We start from the raw sequence: 24,935 nt of genomic DNA, 5'->3' as shown, positions 1-24,935 counted from the left end.
GGCCCCGCGACCCGACGTCTGCCGCGGGTGCGCGCTCGCACGCCGGAAGGGGCGGAGCCAGACTAGGATTTATATATCTCGCGCGGCTAGCGGGCCGACCTCTACCGGCAGCTTCCGACGGCAGCATGGTATGTAGTGTCATGGCGGCTTCCTCTTTGTCGTGGTGGCAGGGCTGAATCCGCGGCACATCCCCGCCATCTCGGTTCACCCGGCGCCGGGGTTCTGCTGTAATATCACGGGGCACTCAGCGGAACCCGCGGCCAGGTCTATTTCCTGAAAACGTCCGGGACTTGAGGGTGGTTTGGGGCCTGCCTGTCGGCTGGCTAGAGGCCTTGGCTTGTGGGGCCTGGGCCCGACGGTTTTCAAACCATGGACTATTCCTAGATTTTTATCTCAGCATTTGAGATCCAAGTCGTGAGCCCTTTGGCAGGAGGACCTTGTGTGCGATTGTTTGGCTCTAGTGTTAAAGAGGTTCAGAAATCCAGGCCGGCAGGCTGGAGAGGGTATTCGGGACAGGGGTTGTTGAGGCCTCATTCTGAAACGTCTGGGAACGTTGGTACAACTCCTTTGGCCTCTAGAGTTGTCAGAAACCAGAAATGATGAACTTACTGACGGGCGGACAGAGACACTGTGCTGATTGTCATGTTCTGATTTGGCTCTGTCAAATTCTAGTGGCCACCATTTTCCGGTTTGGCTCCCGTTGGGAGCATGGGGAATCCTTCAGTACCATTGTCCACCACCCAGCCCTTTGACAAGGAGTCCCTGGGCAAAATGGCAATAATGATGATCAGAGTCTTGAGTGTAAGGCTTGTTAAGCGATCCTTAATGCGACTCTCTGCTGTGTGTGTGTCTTCTTAAAGAGGAAAAGGGGGATGGTTTGTTTTTAAGTTACAAGGTGAGGGGTTGAGGGGTTGAAGTAAATGTTCAAGTTTGACTGAGTAATACCTTTTGGATGTGTGATTACGAATAATTAAACAATTCTGAATGTAGATATCTTACCTGGGTTGCTGGCATGGAGTCGTCATTGCTTGAAATCCTCCTAAAACCTAGGCCTCTGGGAACAAAGCTCCTCAGAAGGTGCTAATGTTCTTCTATTTCTCTTAGTCTCACAGGAAGTTCTCTGCTCCCAGGCATGGGTCCCTGGGCTTCCTGCCTCGGAAGCGCAGCAGCCGGCACCGCGGGAAGGTGAAGAGCTTCCCCAAGGATGACTCTTCCAAGCCTGTGCACCTCACTGCCTTTCTTGGCTACAAGGCTGGCATGACCCACATTGTGAGGGAGGTCGATAGGCCAGGGTCCAGTAAGTACATGCTGCATCTTTCTAGCTGATGGGAGAGCTGGAGTTGACTAGATGGGGCCAAGCAGTCAGAATGGAGCAGGCTTTGGCGAGATCAACAGAACTTCTGGACTTCAGAATGGAAATATATTTTAGGATTGATTAGTATTCCGGAGTTCAGGTGACTGGCATTGTTCTGGGCAGAGGGGTGTAATGAAGTCAAGGAGCGTGGTGAGTAAATTTGTTAAGAGCCAAAGAACAGAAAGGTTCCCCCGCTGGCTCAGTGGTAAAAGAACCTGCCTGCTAAGCAGGAGACCCCTGGGTCGGTAAGATTCCTGGAAAAGGAAATGGCAGCACATTGCAGTATTTTTTCCCTGGGAAATTGAAGTAGAAAAGTGACTAGAACATGTAGCACTGATGACTGAAACAGATAGTGTTAGACAGTTAAAACGGTTTCTGGGCTCTAGTGTTACTGCCTTACTATACTTAGTATTCTTGTATTCTGAAAGCAATAAGGAATTTGTCTCTAGAGATGGCTGCAACAGACCAGAGCTGGAGCCAGACTTATGTGGTTGAGTAGGGTCCAGATGGTTTTCATTGAGTTGAAAATATCTGCGCGCCAGCTGAACAGTCTGCAGTGAGGACAGGCCTGAGAGGTGCAGACTTCTGCAGACCCGTCCTGTGAAGCAGATTGCTGGCCTGGAAGGGTGCGTGTGGGGACTCGCTAGTCCACTCAGCTTTGACCACCTACTTTATTTGCAGAGGTGAACAAGAAGGAAGTGGTGGAGGCTGTGACCATCGTGGAGACTCCGCCCATGGTGATTGTGGGCATCGTGGGCTACGTGGAAACACCCCGAGGCCTCCGGACCTTTAAGACCATCTTTGCTGAGCATATCAGCGACGAGTGCAAAAGGCGCTTCTACAAGAACTGGTAAGGGAGCCGCGGCTCGGCTCACCCTGGGCTGGGCCAGGGGAAAGGGCTGTGTGCTTTGTGGGGCCTCAGCTCCGTAGTCGGCGGCAGGGCGGCTGCTTTGGCGTCACATTTAGTCGTCTCTTGGGCAGAACAGTTCTCAGGAACAATGGGAGCAGCGTCCCGGGACATTTCCTTTGGTGTTGACCTCGGGTGCTGCCTCAGTTCGGCAATCCTTTAGGTTGCTGACAAGTATGGGGGTCTGTTTAGAGTGGTAACTGATACCCCCAGCCCACCCCAGGTGTGTGGTCTGGTTAATGGCTAATTTGGAGCAAGAATTTATTTGTGTATCCGAATGTTGTGTTTCATTATTAACCTTGTGGACCTCTGCTCAGCTCCGCTCGGCTCTGCCCGATGAGCTCCATCCAGGCTCCGCTTGCCGGTGGAAAAGGCTCCTTAGAAGCCGGCAATGAGCCCCGTCCCCACACGGTGCCTGTGTGCCTCCCCCTCACCCGTTGGAGGGCTGATGAAGGCTGGCACCTGGGCCCCCTCCCCAACTCTGCTCTGCTCCTGAAGGCATAAGTCCAAGAAGAAGGCCTTCACCAAATACTGCAAGAAGTGGCAGGACGCAGACGGCAAGAAGCAGCTTGAGAGGGACTTCAGCAGCATGAAGAAGTACTGTCAGGTCATCCGTGTCATTGCCCACACCCAGGTGAGTGCTGGCCAGGGCCACGGGGAGGGTCACTGCCCGCTGCTGCCCGGCTGAGGGATGGCCTACATGGTCACCGGTGGCTCTGGGGGGCACTCTGTTATCTTCTGAATTGACTCTGTGCTCAGACTGGTTTTGTGCCAGACCTCGTGATTTTAGGGACAGTAAGATTTTCAGGTCCTTAAATGTATTTTCCTGGGGGACGAGAGATTGTTAAAAGCAACAGTCCAGCCAAGGCCCTGCCTTGAGACCTGGGTTCCTGAGGCCAGAATATAAGGACGCAGGGTAGCTTGAGAAAGCATCCAGTGGCTCCACGCAGGGTTTTTTGTTACCAGCAGAGGGCACTGTGTCCCCAGTGAATCTTAATTAGATAAAACCATGACCTGTTTTTAGGAAAACTGGTTGAAGGAATTGGTGAGTCATAACTTACGTAGGTAGTCTAGCACCTAACTGAAAATAGTGTTGAGAGGCTGACTTGAGTTGAATTAGCTTTAGCTTTTAGTTTTCTGGGTTAGACTGGGTATAACCCAGTTGTTAAACCTGTGTGTGTACCTGTCATTTCTAAGTGAAGAGTAGTCTTGTGTGGTTAGTGGTGACCACGTTACCACAGATCCGTGCTGTGTCCACTAAAGGTAGCTCAGTAGTACAGCACTGGGCAGCTTTTAAAAAGCTTTGTTTGGATTTTGGTCCTCATAGCTTGTATTTGCAGCCTTACACTGCTCTTTTAAAAAGTGGCTTATTGGCAGTTAACAGCGTGCTAGATGGCTAGGGTAAACCAGAGCAGATACCCCAAAGGCACTGGCCAAAACGACCAGTCGGGAACAGGGAGCTGGTTGGTGGAAGGTTCTTGGTATTTGGTCCGGCTTGCGGTCCTCTCACGCTGAATCCCCTGTGCCTTTCTAGATGCGCCTGCTTCCTCTGCGCCAGAAGAAGGCCCACCTCATGGAGGTCCAGGTGAACGGAGGCACTGTGGCCGAGAAACTGGACTGGGCCCGTGAGAGGCTCGAGCAGCAGGTCCCTGTGAGCCAAGTGTTTGGCCAGGATGAGATGATTGATGTCATTGGGGTGACCAAGGGCAAAGGCTACAAAGGTGAGCTTTGCAGTGGCCTGCGTTGCTGTGGTTACCCTGGGAGAGTGATGTCGGGCCGCGCTGTTCAGTGATGAGGCCCTGGAATGAGCGCTGGGCACAGCGCCCGAGTCAGACTGCGGAAATGTTCCTTGCTGCCTTCCTTCTGAGAACAGCTCTGGTCAGGTGGTTGGGTCAGCGTGTGGGATTGGGGTGAATGGTTTTCAAACACACTGCAAAACACTGGGCTCGGGGCTTCGTGAATCCTCTTGGGTCCACGTGATATTCTGGTACAGGGATGATTCTCTAAGACCTGAACTTGTTGCTGAAAAGGGTTATGTCTAAGCTGATAATCACCTTGGATGGATGGAGGTATAGTAAGGGAGAGGATTGTTGCAGTCAGGTGTTGTATTTCTTTGGACAAAGTACCACGAACTGAAGTTGGGCATTCATAGCACGAAAGGGCCAGTGGCATGGTGCTAGGCATCATGTTAACAGCCTGTGTCTCTTCCAGGTGTCACCAGCCGTTGGCACACCAAGAAGCTGCCCCGTAAGACCCACCGAGGACTGCGCAAGGTTGCCTGTATTGGGGCGTGGCATCCTGCCCGGGTGGCCTTCTCTGTGGCTCGGGCTGGGCAGAAAGGCTACCATCACCGCACTGAGATCAACAAGAAGGTGAAGTGCACGTGGGGGCCCTGTGGAGACTTCAGCCTTAGGGGAGCAGAGTGGCTCCGCTTTGGGGATTGTGTGGGGTTCTGGTCCTTGTCATCAGTCCACTGGGTGGAGCATCACGTGGACTTAGTTGCTCATGCCTGGTGGCACAGTTGTGACTCGTCAGTGTCCTGGTTTGTAAAGTGCCATCCTTGAACGTGATTCTGGTCAGGTTGAGGATGGGAGCCTCGTTTATCCTCTTCTGTCCCGTGGTGTTGGAGAGGCCCCATCCCTTATCTCCCTGGATGGCATTGTTCAGGCCCAGGCAGCTTTTCTTTGCTGCAAGCCTGGGACGCCCCATCATGAGGGTCAAGGTCATAACTGCTTTCCCAGAGTCCTTTGCAGGCTACCCTGCCCCCAAGTTGGGGAATCATTTGTCCCTAATGGCAGTCCTTGCCTCCAGTCAACCTGAGTCCCTGCCTTGTTTTCTTGTTAATCAAATATTTATGCTCATTTCTTCCTTCAGATCTACAAGATTGGTCAGGGCTACCTCATCAAGGACGGCAAACTGATCAAGAACAATGCCTCTACTGATTACGATCTGTCTGACAAGAGCATCAACCCTCTGGTGAGTAATGGGAGCTGTCCTTGCAAATCCTGTCTGGTCTGGCCGGGGATTTCCCTGAGTCCCAGGCCTCCCACAAGGGCCAGGATCAGTTTTTACCCACAGTTCACTGGTCCCCTGGGCAGCATCCAGCTGTGGTGGGGACTGTTTGGTGCGGGGTGGGGCCAGCTGTGCAGTGATGAGACCCTGGAATGAGCGCTGGGCACAGCGCCCGAGTCAGACTGCGGAAGTATTCCTTGCTGCCTTCCTTCTGAGAACAGCTCTGGTCAGGTGGCTGTCCTGGGCCCACGAGGCCCAGGGCGTGGGTGTTGTCAGACCTGGCTACAGCCTCATGCTTGATCTGTGCTGACCCGATGACCTTGCTCCTTTCCAGGGTGGCTTTGTCCACTACGGTGAGGTGACCAATGACTTTGTCATGCTCAAAGGCTGCGTGGTGGGAACCAAGAAGCGAGTGCTCACTCTGCGCAAGGTGAGGCTGGGCGGGGAGTGCCGAGCTCTGTTAGGGGAGTTGGTTGGGAGGAAAAGCAGGAACCGCTATGCCTGACGTCTTAGGAGGAGAAGATTCCCTGTCTGGCCTGGCCCAGATGTTTGTTGCTTGCTTATATATATATTCCTCATCTGTATCCTTGCCTCATCCCTCTAAGATGAAGGGCTGTGAACTAAGGTGGTACAGGCAAAGGCTTGGCTCTCTAACCTTCCCCTTTTGGCCCACAGTCCTTGCTGGTACAGACCAAACGGCGGGCCCTGGAGAAGATCGACCTCAAATTTATTGATACCACCTCCAAATTTGGTCATGGTCGCTTCCAGACTGTGGAGGAGAAGAAAGCCTTCATGGTGAGTACTTAGCTTGCTGCCCTCAGGCTGGGGTGGGGGTGGCTTTCAGCTTCTGTCACCTGTCAGCCTGCCCATGTGGTGCTGATACAAAAGGTGCTTCTTTTGTGCCAGGGCAGGGGAGACCAGTCCAGAGTCTGGCCACTGGGGTTGGGAAAGTTGTGACTGCTGCCTTCCGTCTCTAACCTGGCTGCTTTTCTCTCCACAGGGACCACTTAAGAAGGACCGAATTGCAAAGGAAGAAGGGGCCTAATAGAACAGATTGTACAGCTGGTAGAACCTCAATAAAATTATTTTCCAGTGACATCTGCCTCTGACTTTGCTTTCTCAGTTTTGGCTGCTTCCCTTGGGCCCTCATGCTCCCTGGGTCCCCCCAGCTGTTTGCCCTACCACGGTGGCCCCATGCCTGGTGAAGATAAAGCAAAAGTTGAGAGCCAGCAGCTTGGGGAGTGAGCTTTGTGTGAAATGTTTGTCATTGGGTAAGGCGTCTGGGTCACTTGGGTGGCAGTGCACGATCTGGAGTCATTGTCACCCACTGGCAGGGCAGACCCTGGCTCTGCTGAGTGTCCAGCTACATGGTTTAGTCACTGATCACTGGAGGGATTCCAGTTGGGGCTTGCTGAGGTTCTTTCGTAGCCATCAGCCAGATTCTGGCTGTGGGAGAGAATGGATGTCAAGCAGAAGGGCCCCTTGGGGCTCAGAACACGAATTTGCTTTGTGGCAGGCCCTGGTGATTAAAATCGACTTCATTAGAATGAGAATACGGGTTGGTGGGGGCTGAGTGCCTTGACCTGGCTCACCTGGCTGGTCATGTTACTGAAACCCTATGTGCATTCTGGTCTCTCTCCGGTCCCTCTGTTGTGCTGACCATTGTTGAGCATCTGGCATCTTGCAGGTCAGTCAGCAAACTCCTGGGAGATGGAGAGGGAAGCCTGGCGTGCTGCAGTACGTGGGGTTGCAAAGAGTCAGACATACAGTAACTGAACAACAGGCTGTTGAGCAGCTTGGTTCCTGGATCTCTGCACTGGCATCTGGGGTCTCGCCCACCCTTTGGTGCAGTGAATCCCAGCATCTCCTTTCCAATCCAAGCTGCCCACATCATCTGCCTATGTGGCATGTTTTGCTTTGGCCCCACCTAAGCAGGGCAGAGACCACAGCCCCCGCACTTCTGACATCCCTGCCCCGCATCTTGGCAGCCAGCGTTCCGGTATTCTCTGAGCCTTGGTTTTCTATTCTTTGGAGGAGTCGTAATGGGAAGATTGGCCCAGCGAGCATGTGTGCTCCACTGTCGACTGACCCAATGGACTGTGTGCAGCATGCCAGGCTCCCCTGTGCCATTTTGCAGACAAGAGTCCAGGAGTGGGTTGCTATTTCCTTCATGGGATCTCCCTGACCCAGGAATCTAACCCAAGGCACTGTGGGTTCTGTGTCAGGATTACTGGAGGCAGCCTGAGTTGAGCCTCTGGTTCTGAATAAACATGCCCCCCCACACCCCCACCCCTGCCCCCTCCACGCTTGGGTGGGTTCTGTGGTAGAGGAGGCTGAGCAAGAACCCTGAAGTCTGGGGCCCCTCCACCATCTGTTTGCCCAGCTTTCCTGGAGTCCCTTCGGAGCTGAGTAGGGCAGTGGGCCTCAAAGCCAGCCTCTGCTAGTTTGCTACCCTCGCAGCACGTTTTCCCAGGACCTGGGCCCTTACTGGCGGGAGCTGCACTCAAGGCTGGAGCCACCAGGGGGCGAGAGTGGGCAGCACCCAGTTGGGACAGCCTTGCAGGACTCTGGACTTTGCGGGGGGTTCAGTTCCCTCCCCAACCAGGGCTCTTCAAGATGCCCCATAGTCCCCGGCGTCAAGCCCACAGCCAGAGGGTCAGGACCTGCCCCAAGGCCCCCAGGCAGCTCTGGCAGAACCAGAGCATGGGAGCTGGGTTCCTGGTCTTGTCGCTGCAGAAGCTCCTCTCCAGTCACGTTCTGGGGAAGGTGCTGAGATGGTTGAGGCCCCACCTCGTCCCCTCACCCACCCCAGTTGCCTTTGCCTCTGAGCCTGTGGGCCTCCGCGGACCTTATGTCAGCCCTGGAGCCTAGCTGCCCATCCAGCCCAGGTTGGAAAGGCTTTGTTGGTTTGAGATGTCTTGGCTGGGCCTCACTCCCTTTTAGGAATCTGCCCAGGTGTAGAGGATGACTGGGGATGTGGGGTCCAGAGAACAGGCTGATGGCGTCCACACATGCACCCAACAGCAGAGACAGACCGCACCCTCCTGGCCCCACACCTGTGCACAGAGACTTCAAGAGCAGGCTTGCCTGACTGAGCCCCTGTCTGCCGACCATCCCCATATCCCCATGTCCCCATCTCCTTGTTTCTGCCCTGCCCCTGGCCAGGGACTGATCTTGGGCACCTCCCAAATCACAGATCTGAACCTCGGCCTCAGCTGGTTGGAGACAGACACCTTGGCAGTGGTGGTTGTGGGACCTAGTGCAGAAGGTGGGTCCAGTGGGTGCACAGAACGGCTGGAGCTGTGGTCAGAATGAGAATTTGGGCTTCCCAGGGGCAGCAGTAAGCCCACGCATGTGTGTGGGATCAGCTTCACTCTTAAGAAACCCAGAGTGCCCGCCAGACACACAGGTGCTGGGGAAGCCGTGCTGAACTTAGAGGCCCAGCTCTTGAGCTTATCCTCTAGCTGGGGAGGGCAGACAGCAAACACGAGCAAACAGGACAGTTTTAGGAGTGACGAGGGACTTCCCTGGTGGCCCAGTAGTTAAGACCGCGCTTCCACTGCAGGGGGTACAGATTCTATCCCCGGTCGGGGAAATAAGATCCTAGGCTGTGTCTCACAGCCTAAAAGAGTAAAAAAAATAAAACACTGGTCTGCTAAGGTTTATTATTTAGATAATAGAAGCGATGGATGCTTTGGCCCTGAATCAAGGCCAGAAGTTTGCGGAAGCTGTCAGTGTTAAGCAGGAGCCTAAAGAAATCTTTGTGTGGTCTGTTGGCCTTTTCAGAACTTTAAAAATGAAATAGTCAAATGATTCGAAAGAAACGTCTGAGTCATTGGTGATAGATGTGGGCTAATACTTGCTTGTAGTTGATTAATGCATTTGTTAGTTGATTCCAGAATTTAGAGATCCCTGATATAACTTGGGGCTTCCCAGGTAGCTCAGTGGTAAAGAATCTGCCTCCCAATGCAGGAGACATGGGTCCAATCCTTGGGTTGGGAGGATCCCCTGGAGGAAGAAATGGCAACCCACTCCAGTATTCTTGCCTGGAAAATCCCAGGGACAGAGGAGCCTGGCGGGCTACAGTCCATGGGGTTGCAAAGAGGCAGACAGAACTGAGCATACACACAGGATTTAACGTGTTCTTTAGAATTACGATACTGTTAGTAAATCCAATTACTACAAAAAGAATTGCTGTGGATCTAAAAACAGTAGGATGATTCTGAATTGTGCGTGCTGTGTAGCTCCAATCCATGGGATTCTCCAGGCGAGAATACTGGGGTGGACTGCTATTTCCTCCCCCAGGAGTTCTTTCCAACCCAGGGATTGAATCTGTGTCTCTTGGAAGGCAGGTTCTTCACGACTGGGGCCACCTGGGAAGCCCCTCTAAACTGTGAGCTTCTTTTGAATATTACCGTTTTGTAAGGTCAGGGTCCTGACTGGTATATTTTACTCTTCATTCAAATTGGAAACTTATATTTACTATTGGGTTGTAAAACTTTTTGAGCTGAGTCTTGGATTATGAAGGGCTTCCCAAGTGGCACTAGTGGTAAAGAACCTGCCTGCCAATGCCGGAGACTTAAGGAGACATGGGTTCGATCCCTGGGTTGGGAAGATCCCCTGGAGGAAGGCATGGCAACCCACTCCAGTATTCTTGCCTGGAGAATCCCATGGACGGAGGAGTCTGATGAGCTACCGTCCATAGGGTCACAAAGAGTCGGACATGACTGAAGCGACTTACACACAGGCGCGCACACACACACATTGGTTAGTGAAAGGGCTCTATATTATAGACATTGACTGAGAACGTTACTTTCATAGTATATGCTTTTTTGGCTGTGCCATGCAGCTTGTGGGATCTTAGTTCTCTGACCAGGGATTGAACACAGGCCTCGGCAGTGAAAGCATGGCATCTTAACCATTGGACTGCCAGGGAACTCCGCTAAATGCACTTTTAAAAGAAGAAGAGGGAGGGGGGTTCAGGATGGGAGACACATGTACACATGGCTGATTCATGTCAATGTATGGCAAAAATCACAACAATATTATAAAGTAATTAGCCTTCAATTAATTAATTTTTAAAAAAGAAGTGCTAAATGCTGTAAAGAAATAAAACAGGGATCGAGAGAGATGGGGCAGGGGAGGCCTTTCTGAAACCTGAGGGTATATCGGATCCAACCTCGTGGAGCTCTAAGGGCTGAACATGCCCCACTCAAAGAGACCAGTGGGCACATAGGCCCTGAGGTGGGAACGAGGCTTTGGGGCTCAGATCTGAGCTCTCAAAGGAAGCAACTCTCCAGGGGAAGTCTGGAGAGTGAGTGAGCATATAGTAGATGCTCAATAAACGTTCCCTGCATCTCTGGGACTCATCAATGCTTGGGTTCATCTGGGTGTCCCATATGGGGGTCCCCAGGCCTTTCCGTGGACCCGCAGTGGGCGGAACAGCAGTCCGGGCCTCCTGAGATCCGTGTCTGAGCGTGTCACGGAGAGCGGTCTCCAAGTGCCCCCGGAGGTCTGTGCTTCCTGTCACCAGAACCCCATACAGGCCTCTCTGGAATCCTGCGGTGACAAAACAAGGAGCCTCATTCCATTCCTCCTGAAAAAAAGAATAAAGAAAATACTTGCTGGAAATTTCTGAGCAAGTGAGAACATGGAGACGGCAGAAGCCACCATCGCCTTAAAAGGCAGAGCCAGCGACTTTGTGGAGCTCACCTGGAGACGGGCTTGGGGTGGAGGTGCTCTTCCCCAATCCTTGTCCCTCAGTCCTCATCCCCCATCACCCCCAGCCCTGCCCCTGCCCCGTGGGTGCCTGGCCTTGGCTTCCAGCGACCTCACCCTTCTCCCATCGGCTCTCTGCACGCAGCGGCTTGTCTGAAGCTTCTGTGGGTCCCCCGCCCTCCTTACGACATCCTGCTGCTAGGCTGGCACTCAGAGCCTGCTGTCCCCTCCAGCTTCCTATGCCTTCCGGAATCCGGTCTCCTGGCTGCTCCCAGGAACCCCCAAGAGCTCTTCCTGTCCTTCCAGCAGAGGCTCCAAAGCCTGAGCTGGACCCCTGCGAGGAGAGAGGGTTAACATCTACGAGCCCAGGAATGAGGGAGGTGGCATCCAGGACACTTCCAGGCCCTATTAACACATTGTTGTTCAGCCGCTAAGTTGTGTCTGACTCTTCTGTGACCCCATGAACTGTTGCCGGCAGGCTTCTCTATCCATGGGATTTCCCAGGCAAGAATACTTGAGTAGGTTGCCATTTCCTTCTCCAGGGATCTTCCTGACCCAGGGGTTGAACTCACATCTCCTGCATTGGCATGTGGATTCTTTACCACTGAGCTACCAGAGAAGCCCCTATTAACATCAGAACTGTTAAATGTTGAATGACTGCCCGTGGCACCCATCAGCCCTCTGGATCCACAATGCTGCCCAGGGCCCAACTTCACCAGCTCCTTGCCCTTGATAACCAGCACTCACGTTGACTTTGAAGGCCTCCAGAGGGTGGTGCCTGGGTTAGAGGTGGTAGTAACTATGAATAATTTATACCTATCGGGCACTGTCCTATATCCTTCATATATATAAACTCAATACTCAGGCAAAGGAGAAAAGGAAAGATACATTCATCTGAATGCAGAGTTCCAAAGGAGAGCTAAGAAAGCCTTCCTAGGTGATCAATGCAAAGAAACAGAGGAAAACAATAGAAATGGGCAAGACTAGAGATCTCTTCAAGAAAATTAGAGATACCAAGGGAACATTTCATGCAAAGATGGGTTCAATAAAGGACAGAAATGGTATGGACCTAACAGAAGCAGAAGATATTAAGAAGAGGTGGCAAGAATATACAGAAGAACTGTACAGAAAAAATCTTCATGACCCAAATAACCACAATGGTGTGATCACTCACCTAAAGCCAGACATCCTGGAGTGTGAAGTCAAGTGTGCCTTAGGAAGCATCACTATTAACAGAGCTAAAGGAGGTGGAATTCCAGCTGGGCTATTTCAAATCCTGAAAGATGATGCTGTGGAAGTGCTGCACTCAATATACCAGCAAATTTGGGAAACTCAGCAGTGGCTGCAGGCCTGGAAAAGGTCAGTTTTCATTCCAATCCCGAAGAAAGGCAATGCCAAAGAATGTTCAAATTACCTCACAATTGCACTCATCTCACATGCTAGCAAAGTAATGCTCAAAATTCTCCAAGTTAGGCTTCAAAAGTACGTGAACCGAGGACTTCCAGATGTTCAAGCTGGATTTAGAAAAGGCAGAGGAACCAAAGATAAAATTGCCAACATCCACTGGATCAAAGAAAAAGCAAGAGGGTTCCAAGAAAACATCTACTTCTGCTTCACTGACTACACTAAAGCCTTTGATGGTGTGGATCACAGTAAACTGTGGAAAATTCTTAAAGAGATGGGAATATCAGACCACCTTACCTGTCTCCTGAGAAATCTGTATGCAGATCAAGGAGTAAAAGTTAGAACCGAACATGGAACAATAGACTGGTTCCAAACTGGGAAAGGATTATGTCAAGGCTGTATATTGTCACCTTGCTTATTTAACTTATATGAAGAATACAGCATGCGAAATGCCAGACTGGATGAAGCACAAGCTGGAATCAAGATTGCTGGGAGAAATATCAGTAACCTCAGATACACAGATGACATCACCCTTATGGCAGAAAGTGAAGAGGTACTAAAGAGCCTCTTGATGGAAGTGAAAGAGAAGAGTGAAAAAGCTGGCTTAAAACTCAAAATTCAAAAAATGAAGCTTGTGGCATCCGATCCCATCACTTCATGGCAAATAGATGGGGAAACAATGGAAATAGTGACAAACTTTATTTTTTGGGCTCCAAAATCACTGCAGATGTTGACTGCAGCCATGAAATTAAAAGACGCTTGCTCCTTGGAAGAAAAGCTATGACCAACCTAGACAGCATATTAAAAAGCAGAGACATTACTTTATGGACAAAGGTCTGTCTAGTCAAAGCTATGGTTTTTCCAGTAGTCACGTATGGCTGTGAGAGTTGGACTATAAAGAAGGGCTGAGCGCCGAAGAACTGATGCTTATGAAGTGTGGGGTTGGAGAAGATTTTTGCAAGCCGCTTGGACAGCAAGGAGGTCATACCAGTCAATCCTAAAGGAAATCAATCCTGAATGTTCATTGGAAGGACTGATGCTGAAGCTGAAACTCCAATACTTTGGCCACCTGATGCAAAGAATTGACTCCTTGGAAAAGACCCTGATGCTGGGAAAGATTGAAGGTGGGAGAAGGAGGTGACAGAAGATGAGATGGTTGGATGGCATCACTGACTCGATGGACATAAGTTTGAGCAAGCTCTGGGAGTTGGTGGTGGACAGGGAAGCCTGGTGTGCTGCAGTCCATGGAGTCGCAAAAAGTCATACACGGCTGAATGACTTAACTGAACTGAACAATACTCAGGATCACCCCTTGAGGCAGCTCCTATTATTACCCCATTTTATAAATAAACTGAGGCTCAGAGAGAGTGTGCAACTTGCCCGAGGGCACACAGTGTATAACTGATGGGGTAGGATTTGAACCCAAGCATCTCTTCACCCTAATCCTATGGTATTAGGACCTGCAAAGCATATTTTGGCTCAAAGGAGAAGGAGTTGGTGCTTATTTGGTTTTTGTTTGTTTGGGCATTGCTATGTAGCATGCAGGATCTTAGTTCCCTGACCAGGGATAGAACCCCTGCCCCCTGCAGTGGGGGGCATGCAGTCCTAACCACTGGATTGCCAGGAAAGTGCCCAAGGAGGCTTATTTGTTGAGTACCTACTATGTGCCAAACCTTATGTTAGACCCTTTCAAAGCTACTTTATTTAATCCTTGCAACCACTAGTCCCATTTCACAGATGGGGAAAATGGAGGCCCAGAGAGATTCAGAGACTCTTCCCAGGTCAGAGAGTTAGAATGTTCTCTGCCTGACATCTTAGATGCTATCTCCCTGGGTGATCATGACAGTCCTCTGAGCGGTGTGACAAGGTTCCTGGCATCACTCCTGTTATCACAGTGAAGACATTGAGACCTGGGAGACTAAGTCAGAGCCCCTCACTCAGATCGGACTCTCAGCAGTGCTGAAGCAGAGAGCCAAGTCCAGGCGCCAGGAGGTTGGTGCTAACCATTGCGCTGCATTGCCTTCATCGACTAGGGGCCTGGAGGCTCCCGGTGAGGAGTGAGAGAGGATGCCACATCCCAGCAGCTCCCGCGGCACCAACCCCCCCTCGTAGACACACGCTCCGGCCTCTGCTTGCTTGAGAGGTGGCAGGGTTGGGGGGCACCAGGAGGTGCTGCCCTCAGGGCGGCCAGCACACTGGCGGGGGTGCCAGGTACCACAGTCGGCCCCCTCCTCTTGCCTGAGCCCCACAGCTGGCCTCCGGGTCACCAGGCTTCATGTGACTATGGAGAAGTGACCTCTTCCCGCCGTTCCCCGCCCCAGCCCCTCGCAGCCAGGCAGAGGAAAAGGGCTGTGAGAGAAGGCGCTAAAGATAGCTGACCGGCCAACTTCCCCATCTCCCTGGCCACTACCTCGTCCCCCGGCAGGGGCTCCTCCAAGCAGGCCCCCACCCCACAGCAGCTGCTCCCCAGAGCCTTGTCACCCAGCCTGGGGCATCACACAGGGACCCAGGCCGTGGTCCTAATGTGAAGGTTCCCCACCATCCAGGCACTAGGCCAGGCAGGGATGTGACTTGTCCATTCTCGAAGTCCCTGCCCCCCTGCCCCCCAGGCTGACAGGAGGGGAGCATTTTTATCACCCCCATTTTCTATGTGGGGAGCCTGAGCAGAAGGGGGCAGCAGCTCCCTGGAACACAGCAGCCCATTCACGCCCCAGTGCACACAAGCACACCTCCACCCTGACACAGTCACCTGGTTCCATCTGACTGAACACACCAGCACGGCGACACGAAGGCCCATGGAGACAGCATGCCTTCTTGTTTCCTCGGGTCAGCTGCTCACCTGAGCGCTCCAAGATGTGTGCCATCAAAGGCAGGGCCCTACCCTGCTCCAGAGCTTTCCATGACTCTGCAACACATTTCTTTGTGCATACAGCAAAAACATGTATTAAGCACATCCTGTGCATCTGGCTGAGCACCGAAGAATTGATGCTTTTGAACTATGGTGCTGGAGAAGACTCTTGAGAGCCCCTTGGACTGCAAGGAGATCAAACCTGTCAACCTAAAGGAAATCAGCCCGGAATATTCATTGGAAGGACAGATGCGGAAACTGAAGCTCCAATACTTTGGCCACCTGAGGCGAAGAGCTGACTCACTGTAAGAGACCCTGATGCTGAGGAAGATTGAGGGCAGGAGGAGACGGCGGTGACAGAGGATGAGATGGTTGGATGGCATCACTGGCTTGATAGACATGAGTTTGAAAAACTCCAGGAGATGGTGAAGGACATGGAAGCCTGGAGTTTTGCAGTCCATGGGGTTGCAAAGAGCTGGACACGACAGCGACTGAACAACAGCAGTGCATCAGGCACCTTGGTGTGGCATTCAAAATGCATCACCATTTAGCCCCAGTCAACCTTCCAGCTCATCGCAGGCTGGTGTGCCCTGGTCTTGTGGGACCACCAGAGTCATCCTGCCCAGGCCTTCTGGCTGTGCTGTGATGACCTCACAAGGTGAGTCAGGCTGGATCCCAGCTCAGCCCCTTCCAGCACTGTGACAGATCCCGAAGACCGCAGTGAGGATTCAGCGGGTCCTGTGTGGGACACGCCGCTGACCTGAGTCTTCACTCCATGTCCAATCCACACTCCCTATCAGTGAATACTGAATGTGTGGACAGAGCCCCAAGGAGGCAGTATTTTACTTCTGTTCCACAGATGACCAAACCATTTGCCACAAGAACTCAGTATCTGGGCCTCAGTTTCCTCATCTGAAAGAATGGGGGCTCAAGGCAGCCTGGGTTGGATTTCGCAGGACCCTTTTAGCTCCAAGGCTGAGACAGTGAAAGCCAAAGGCCATCACAGAGCAAGGAAACAGAGAGTGAGAAAAAGGGAGGGAAAGAGAGATTCCACGGGCAGCAGTAGTCAGGGAAGGCTTCCTGAAAGGAGGAGGCTTGAGTTGAACTCTGAAAGCTGAGCAACACCCGGCCAGGGCTAACCTGAATAGGAATGTGTGGTTCTGGAAGGGTAGGAAAGCACAGTGCAAAGGAATGAGTTTGTAACAGGGATTTCAGGCACAGCAGGAAGCAAGTCGAGAGAGATTTGGGGGTGGCTGGTGGGAGGTCTCCCCTGAGACTGTCGTTGCACCTCATCGCAGGGAGCCCACTTCTGCAGACCAGGTTGGAGTGGGTGGGAGTGGGGCCTCGTGGCCTTGTGTATCTGTGTATCTGGAGCTTGCCACACATTGGCTGTCTCATATTTTATTTTTTATTTTTGGTGAGGCACAGGCTTCTCTAGGGCTTTAGTTGCCCTGCAGCATGTGGGATCTTAGTTCCCCAACCAGGGATCAAACCTCTGCCCCCTGCACTGGAAGGCAGATTCCTAACCATGGGGCCACCAGGGAAGTCCCCTCTCTCTCTTTTTTAAAAAATATTTATTTATGTTTTTGTTTTAGTCGGGGTCCGGGATCTGCACTGTGGTGTGCGGGCTTCTCTCTAGTTGTGGCATGTGGGCTCAGTAATTGCAGGGCACGGGCTTAGCTGCCCTGTGGCATGTGGGATTTTTAGCTCCACCACCAGGACTGAACCCGAGTCCCCTGCCTTGGAAGGTGGATTCTTAACCACTGGAGCCCCAGGGAATTCCCTGCATTGGCTCAGTTACTCGTCACATCTAGAGGGGCAGCCGGCACAGAGAGGACAGCCAGTTCACAGACTAGGAATCCAGGCTTGACCACTGGGGTTCCTCTGTTCCCTTTTATCTAGAGGAGGGAAGGGAGAGGAAGTTTTTCACAGAAGCAGGAGGCCCACCCCTCAGAGCTTCTGCCAGGCTGTTCCCCCTGGCAGAACGTTTTCCCCTGACGCTCTCTCTGCTTCCCCTGCACCATCCGCACCAGCATTCTCACTCCATTACTTTTGCTGCTCTTTGCTCCATGTCTGTCTTCCCGGCCACATGGCACCACCCCGGGTCAGAGGCCAGTCTGTTCTGCTCGTTCTGTGCCCTCTGTACACAGCACAGGATACATAGCAGGTGTTCAACAGATACTTCTTGAAAGACCAACTGACCGAAGGCATGAATAAACAAGCTTAAGAATGAACGAAATGGTTTCTCCAAGGTCATCCAGGTAGTCAGGGAAGCTGGGCCCCGGGGGAACCCAGGGCTCCTGCCTCTTGCCTTCTGTCTGATTTTCCTGCTTCTGTCTGGATGTCCTTGTGGAGGGTCCACCCAGCAGCTGGAGTGACCTTGTTAGAACTCAAGTCAGGTCACCTCCCTCCATATGGAGCTTCAGTTTTACAAGATGAAAAGAGTGACAGGGATGGGTGGTGGCTGCCAACCGGGTGAATGTATATCAGTATTTATTGATTTATGTCTTCAGCCGCACTGGGTTTTAGCTGAGGCACGTGGGATCTAGTTCCCTGACCAGGGATCGAACCCTGGCCTCCTGCATTGGAAGCGAGGAGTCTTAGCCGCTGGACCACCAGGGGAGTCCCATGAATATATTTCATATCACTGAACTGTGCACTTAAAAAGGGTTAAGGTGGTATATTTCACCTTACTTGTATTTTAACACACACGCATGCACACACATGGCATCGTTCCTCTGCTCAGAACCCTGCATGGTTCCCATCAGTGCCCAGTCACTAGAGGAGAAGCCTGGGCCACCTTAGACACCCTACCACCCCGACCTCACCTCTCTCACTCTGCCCACACTCATGCTCATCCACGGCCACACTGACCTCTCCGTTCCTCTAACATGGGAGGCTCACTCCTGCCCCAGGACCTCTGCACTGGCTCTGTCCTCTTCCTAGAAGGCCTCTCCCTAGAAGTCTGCAGTGTGTTCGTTGCTCAGTCGTGTCCGACTCTTTGCAACCCCGTGGTCTGTCTTTGGAATTCTCCAGGCAAGACTATTGGAGTGTGTGGCCAGAGGGGATCTTCTTGACCCAGGGAGAGATGCTACTTTCTCACTGCAGACATCACCCTATTTACTGCTGCTGGAACCTGCTTCCCCAGTACTCTTGACCTGGTCCCCCCTCCACACCTTTCTCTCTTCTGCAGCCTGTCCCCTGATACTGAAACCAGAGAGAAAGGGGCAGGGCACAACCTTTAAAAGAATGACATAGCCCGAGGACACAACATAAACGGAGTAGAACCAAATATGTTCGAGATGGCAGATGAGCCAACTTCCGCTAGACCTTGAGCCTCAGAACACGCTCATTATAACACATCAGCAAGCCAAATACACGCCCACAGGCACCATGACAGTCCCAAGGCCGACCATAAAGGTCAAAAAGTGAGCGCGACCCGATTCCTGGAAATTCCCCACCCCTTTCCCCCAAACAGCTGGAATACTCCTCCCACTCATCAGCCCATGAGTTTACCCTCCCCTATAAAAACTGACAACCCCCATGCCCTGGTGGTGCTCAGATAAATCTGCTTCTTACCTATCAGTTTGTATCTTATTGAACTCTTTCTGTGACGAGACATCGAGAACCTGAGCTTCATGAAGTCCTGACTCCAAGAATGTGGTCTCAGTGCAAAGACTGCAGGTTCAGGTCCCAAACTAAGCTCCACGGTTCCACTACCAACTGCAGAATGGGCTTACTCATCATTTTTACTGTTTGTAGTCCCCTCTCCTGTTCTCCAGGTTTCCAGAGAAGTTGGGAGTGCGTGGAAAGGGATGTGGTCTGGAGCGCGTGAGAGAGAGAACTCCAAGAGGCCAGCAACTTCCTCAAAGCAAATTTAGGAAAAAGCTGAAGTGAAAAAGGCTTGGGCAGCTGAGGGTTTCCTGCAGGCGGTCCCAGGGGCTGGGGGCTTGTGTCCAAGTCTGAGTGTGCATGTGTGTGACTGTTTTTCTGTGTGTGTGTTTCTCTGCACACAGGTATGCAGAGTGGGTGGTGGGCAGAGGGGGTCCTGAAATAAGAGCTCTGCCCTCTGTGGGCTGTAGGGGTCGAGCTAAGTGGTCTCGAGACTCCCCAGTGCTTCGGGCTCAGCGCTTCTGCCCCTCGCCTGCCCAGGGCGACATGATCTAACAGGACGGCATGTGGGCTCTGGAGCCAGATTCTCAGGGCCCCCATCTCAGCTCTGCTGCTGACACTGTGACTTTGAGGAAGCCATTCAGCCACACTGGGCTTGGTCTCATCATCTGTAAAATGGGCGTGATCTGCCCAGAATCCGTTCCTAGGTTTGTTGCTGGGATCTGATGAGCGGAGGCCTGTGAGAGGCTGGAACCAGCCGTGGGGCCTCAGTAAAGACCCACAGTCCCCATTAGTCTAAGACCCAGGTGGGGTGAGACCCCACCCAGCCTCGGGGAGTGGGTGTCCCGGCAGAGGCCGCCGCTGGCAGGGCAGTGGGGCTGCAGAGGGGAAACCCAAGGTGGTCCAGAGGAGACACTGGCCCCAGGCAGGTGGTCTCACTGAGGCCTCAGAGATGAGGATGCTCTGGCTGCGGAAGGATGGGGGAGTCAAGGAGGCTGCAGGGAAAGAAACGGCCTGGCAGAGGCCACCAGGAACTCAGTGAGACCCATGCTTGTGGGATCAGGGATGAGACTGAGTGCAGCCACAAAGCCCTAACGAGAGCCAAGCTGCCTTAGACTTTGTCCCTGGGCAGTAGGGAGCCATGGAAGTGTTTGAGCAGGAGCTTAGAGGCCTCTGCCCAAGGCTTCTGAAGAAAGTGCAAGTGTTAATCACTCAGTTTTGTCTGACTCTTTGCAACCCCATGGACTTTAGCCCACCAGGCTCCTTTGTCCATGGGATTTCCTAGGCAAGAGTACTGGAGTGGTTTGCCAGGCCCTCCTCCAGGGGATCTTCCCAACCCAGAGATCGAACCCTGGGTCTCCTGCATTGCAGGCAGATTCTTAACCATCTGAGCCACCAGGGAAGCCCAAGGCTTCTTCTTCCAGGTTAATGAGGAGGCACTCTCCCAGCATAGGCTGAGAAGATGAGACATTTTTGTACACAATACTGAGACAGCAAGGCCTGAGTAATTACAGCATGCAGCTTAGTGGAGGAGTGAAGTCTTAAGCAGGCAGAGAAGCCCAGGGGAACATGATCTGGGAAGGCTTCCTGGAGGAAGACGCCCTGGAAGTGAGCCTTAGTGGAAGCCATAAGAGACTGCTGCAGTGAGCTGGGTGACTTTGGGTGAACGGCTGCCCTCTCTGGTCTCAGATTCCAGGTGCCCTGCCAGGCTCAACTGAGGCCCCTCCTCTGTGGCTGTCTCAGCTCTGACATTCCGCGGTCAGGGAAGGGGACGACTGGAATCTGCCAGGGGCAGATTCTTGGTTTTGACCGAGAGCCCGCCTGCCTCGGTTTCCCCTCTGCATAGGGCTGGGGCGAGGCAGGGAGAATAATAATGCTTGATTGTCAGAACCTTGTACGCCTCGGGGGCCAGATGCCAGGGATTGTTTTCCATTCCTAGGAGGGTGGGCCCTTCCTGCCAGAAGAAAATTCCAAGCTCCTCCAGCCAGGGAGGGGGTAGACCCTGCCACCCTGTGACCACACACCCGCCGCCCGAACCTGTGGCATCAAGGGCCTTCTTTCTCTTCTCCTCTCTGTTGGCAAAAGGAAGCCGCCCAGGGCGTGGAGGAGAGGCCCTCAGCTCCTTCAATTTGCTCAGAAGCGCCCCCTCTCCCTTCCTGCCTTTGCTGTTTCAGGAGCAGGGAAACCTGCCCAAAGCAGGGGCCAGTGGAATGACCCCACCAAGGCCTGGCTTGGTCTGCTCCTGGTTGTTAGTCTGGGTGGTGGGAAGATTCCCCGGGCTTGTGTCCTCTGAGATAATGTGCTTGTTGTTTGGGAATTTTCTGCTTAATCCTCCTGTCAATGCAGGAAACTCCAGCTTGATCCCTGGGTTGGGAAGATCTCCTGGAGAAGAGAGTGGCAACCCACTCCAGTATTCTTGCCTGGGAAATCCCACGGACAGAGGAGCCTGGCGAGCAACAGTCCATGGGGTCACAAAAAAGATGACTAAACGACAACAGAGAGCTCTTGATCCCAGAACTCCACCGTGGAAATCCATGTTTCTGTGGTCCTGATCTTTGGTTGCAAGAGATTGCATTTCTGAAATTATTTGGTTCAAAGAGTCTTGGGGGCCTGGAATAAAAATATTCCAATATCTGATGGTCCTGGAATTTTCTCACTGTGAGAACCCACAGTTCTAGAATGTTCTAATTCCCAGTGTGGTCCTGGACGTCTGGATCCAGTTGCCTGTAGTTCTGTTGCCACACCTTGTTTTGAGGATGCCCCAGGAGCTGGTGGTAGAGCAGGAGGAGCCACTGGGGAGGGGGCAGTGGGGGGGGGTGGCACAGTGGCAGGCCAGGTGCACTGGTGTGGGTGTTGGCGGCAGCTCTTGCCGACAGCTGGGCAGGGGCCATTGTCTGAGCTCATGGCACCTGGCCCTGACCCAGGACTGGGAGGGGACCCAGAGAGGCCAGGCTGAGAACCTTCCAAACACTCCGGCACCTCCTTCCTTTCCCTGGGACCCTCCTCCCGTTGCCCACTGAACTCACAGTGGCCGAGAGTGCTGGCCCATTGAGGGAAACCCCCCCGCCCCCCATGAACAAGTAGGAGAGTCTGGGTGCAGCCTGGTCCCACTGAGGACAGGGGCAGTCCAAGAACTGTCCCCAGCTTCCTGCTGCCAGTCCAGGGCTCTTCTCATGTGGTCTTACATTATGCATCCCCTCAAACACCCCTCTTCCCGAGACGTTTGGCGTCTGGTCATAGACTCTCACCCCCACAGCATCCCGGGTCAGGAGCTTAGAGTTTGATACCCGGGGGGCCTCAATCTTCCCACCTGGGTCCTGGAGGAGGTGCGCCGTGTGCCCCTGGGGCCCTGACCACATCTGCTCTGACTGTCTGCTTCTTTGGCCCCTGGCCCTTCCCCAGACTCCCCTGAGCTCTCCTGGCTTCCGTGGGGAGGGCCTCCCCACCCTGCCCCACGGCCCCACTTGGCTCGCTCCCAGCAGGCTCGTGGGAGCTGGAATTTGGAGCGGTCCCTGGCGAGTGCACGCTGCCTCCCGCCTGCCGGGGCACCTCCCTTGACTCGGGCCAGAAATTCCTCCAGCTTGCTCCCAACAACCCCCCGGGGAAGGAGGAGTGGTGGGAAGGGGCAGGGAACAGGCTGGAAATCAGGACTCAGTGGGGGTTTGTTGGGAGGGAGCCATGGTCTGGAGACACCCAAGGCCGGACAGGCCTATGAGAGGAAGAAGAAGAAGGGGAAGTGGGTTCTGACCACGTCCCACAGCCCTTGTCTCCAGTGCCATCGTGTATGGTTGAGGATGGCCTTTGGGTCCTGCTATGCCCTTCTCTGATGCTGGGAAAGATTGGGGGCCGGAGGAGAAGGGGGCGACAGAGGATGAGATAGTTGGATGGCATCACCGACTCGATGGACGTGAGTTTGAGGAGACTCCAGGAGATAGTGAAGGATGGGGAGGCCTGGCGTGCTGCAGTCCATGGGGTCGCAAAGAGTCGGACACGACTGAGCGACTGAGCAGTAACAACAACAACATACACTTCTATGGATTCACTGATTCAAGTATTTAACGAGCACCTACTGTGTGCCAGGCGTTGCACTAGGTTCTGGGCTACACCTGTGAGTAAAAACCTGCCCACAGGGCACTTATATTCTGGGTGCAGACAGACGATGATGGCAGACACATCTGAGTTGTACTCCCTCAACACCTGCTCCCCAGACTGTCAGTTCCTGGGGGTCAGGACCATCCGACCTTGAAGCCTCTGGATCATTCTGAACTCAGCCCTCTTCCAGCACTCACGCCTCCCCTACCACCCTAACCCAACAGGGTGCTGGGGACTGTGGTCCTTGGCTGAGCATGTTGTCCCAGAGAACATCTGCCCCCAACTCCTATGTAACCTTGGGAGAGGTGTGGTCCTCTCCAGGCCTCAGTTTACCTATCTGTAAAGTGAGACATTGGGACCATCTGCGATGGGCCCACCTCCTCCACCCCGATGGCTTCGCACTCAGGTGTCCAAGGCACACGGGAGCCAGTCATCTTCCAGTGGCCTTCAGTTGCTGGGGAGGTTGGCCTCGGGGCTGGTGACATATTTCCAGCTGCCTGCTTGGCCCCGCTTCAGCTTGCCTGGTCCTCTAGCTGTGTAGCCCACAGCAGTGATGTCACTGCTGGGGAGACAGTGACCTCAGGTGGGGGTTACCCTGCCTCAGGCTCCTCTGGCCTGCTTCCTACAGGGAGCCTTCATGGGTTACTCTGCTACTCTGAGCACCTCTCAGCTAATCCAGACCCTACTATGGGCTAGACCCTCATCTGGGTGCCAGTGGAGCCACTCCAAATCCTTCTGGCATGCCTAGAGGGCTGGGCAGTGGTCTCCCGAGCACAGCGAGGAGTTTCTGTGAAACCTAAGCTGCTGTGTGCTCTTGGGCCAGTCACTCTTCCTTGCTGAGCCTCCACTCCTCTCCTGAAGCAGGAGTAAGTTTCCAAACTGGGTCCTTCAAGGCCCTTCCATTGAAGAGCAGGTGGGAAGCCTGACCCACGGCAGGTGGCCCTGAATGAGTAGCAGAAAGGGATGGTTCCCTTGGTAGCAGGGACATCTGGAATATTCCCTACCCTCAGGCTGTAATGGCATCCCCGAGCTGAGCTGATGTCTAATCCAGTCCCGTGCTGGGCTGCCTGCTCCCCTCCCAAGGCCCAAAACAGAGCTCTAGACCCCCAAACCTGCTCCTCGCCGGCGGTCTTCAGCTCAGTAAAGGCACCATGCCCACCCAGTTGCTTAGGCTAAAACCCACCAGTCCCCCTTGCTGCCCACAGACAGTTACACAGGCGAATCTCACTCAGCGGGCAAGAAGCCAGGGCGTGGAAGGAGCATGGGCTGTGGCTGCACGTGTGTGAAAGTCGAGAGCAGGCAGATGTTTCCCCTTGGGCAGGAACGGGGTACCGACCAGAGGGAGAACGAGGATGCTTCTGGAGGCCAGAAGAGATCTCCTCTTGATCTTGGAGCCAGTTTTGTGGGTAGGTTGAATTAAAAAAAAAACTATCAGTTTTGATTTTACTTCATGCAAACATGCATGCTAAGTTGCTTCAGTTGTGTCTGACTCTTTGCGACCCCATGGACTATAGCCCTTAGGATGGCGCGGATGAAGGTTCAGGGAGATGAGACCAGAAGGAAGTGAGGAAAGGGGCCTGGGAGGACAGTGCGAGCAATGGCCCTCAGAAGAGAGATAAGGACAGGGTCCTGATCCACCCTGCGGGGTTAGAAGAGGTCATTGTGAGGGGAGGGGCATTGGAGGTTGTCATTTTAGGGACTGATATATATATATATATATACATATATATATCAGGTGGCGCAGTGGTAAAGGATCTTTCTGCCAGTGCAAGAGATACGCGGGTTTGATCCCTGGGTCAGGAAGATCCCCTGCAGTAGGAAACAACAACCCACCCTAGTATTCTTGCCTGAAAAATTTTGTGGACAGAAGCCTGGCAGGCACAGTCCACGGGGTTGCAAAGAGCTGGACATGACTGAGCATGCACACACAACAACATGTATGTATATTTAAATTGAATATTTATTTATTTATTTGGCTGCCTCAGGTC

The 24,935-nt window shown here is 53.1% G+C and overlaps 2 protein-coding genes and 5 non-coding genes across 7 annotated transcripts in view; 6 read left to right on the top strand and 1 right to left on the bottom strand.

Annotated features, from left to right (window-relative positions):
* The first annotated feature begins 108 nt into the window (after positions 1 to 108).
* On the top strand, positions 109 to 6,369 carry RPL3 (ribosomal protein L3). The gene is given in 10 exon segments (NM_174715.1): positions 109 to 128; positions 1,105 to 1,297; positions 2,036 to 2,204; positions 2,760 to 2,895; positions 3,796 to 3,982; positions 4,473 to 4,633; positions 5,136 to 5,237; positions 5,608 to 5,703; positions 5,949 to 6,068; positions 6,274 to 6,369. Coding segments are annotated over 10 exon segments (1,212 nt in total). The 5' UTR covers positions 109 to 125; the 3' UTR covers positions 6,319 to 6,369.
* LOC112446859 (small nucleolar RNA SNORD43) lies at positions 592 to 655 on the top strand. Its single transcript, XR_003034945.1, has one exon. It is a non-coding gene; the product is annotated as a small nucleolar RNA SNORD43 (small nucleolar RNA).
* On the top strand, positions 2,704 to 2,759 carry LOC112446879 (small nucleolar RNA U82P). The gene has a single exon (XR_003034963.1). It is a non-coding gene; the product is annotated as a small nucleolar RNA U82P (small nucleolar RNA).
* LOC112446876 (small nucleolar RNA U83B) lies at positions 4,042 to 4,135 on the top strand. Its single transcript, XR_003034962.1, has one exon. It is a non-coding gene; the product is annotated as a small nucleolar RNA U83B (small nucleolar RNA).
* Positions 5,362 to 5,437, top strand: MIR2440 (microRNA mir-2440). The gene has a single exon (NR_031048.1). It is a non-coding gene; the product is annotated as a microRNA mir-2440 (primary transcript).
* A 2,598-nt stretch (positions 6,370 to 8,967) lies between the features above and the next one.
* On the top strand, positions 8,968 to 9,102 carry LOC112446867 (small nucleolar RNA SNORA2/SNORA34 family). The gene has a single exon (XR_003034953.1). It is a non-coding gene; the product is annotated as a small nucleolar RNA SNORA2/SNORA34 family (small nucleolar RNA).
* A 939-nt stretch (positions 9,103 to 10,041) lies between these two features.
* LOC101906018 (uncharacterized) overlaps positions 10,042 to 24,935 on the bottom strand; it is a 59,052-nt gene continuing 44,158 nt past the window's right edge. Inside the window, exon 2 of the mRNA XM_015471392.3 lies at positions 10,042 to 10,869. Within this exon, the coding sequence (XP_015326878.1) occupies positions 10,800 to 10,869 (70 nt within the window). The 3' untranslated portion in view covers positions 10,042 to 10,799. The remainder of the gene's footprint in view (positions 10,870 to 24,935) is intronic.

This window comes from Bos taurus, chromosome 5, assembly GCF_002263795.3.
Source record: "Bos taurus isolate L1 Dominette 01449 registration number 42190680 breed Hereford chromosome 5, ARS-UCD2.0, whole genome shotgun sequence".
NCBI lineage: Eukaryota > Metazoa > Chordata > Mammalia > Artiodactyla > Bovidae > Bos > Bos taurus.
This window is presented reverse-complemented; position numbering and strand designations above follow the sequence as displayed.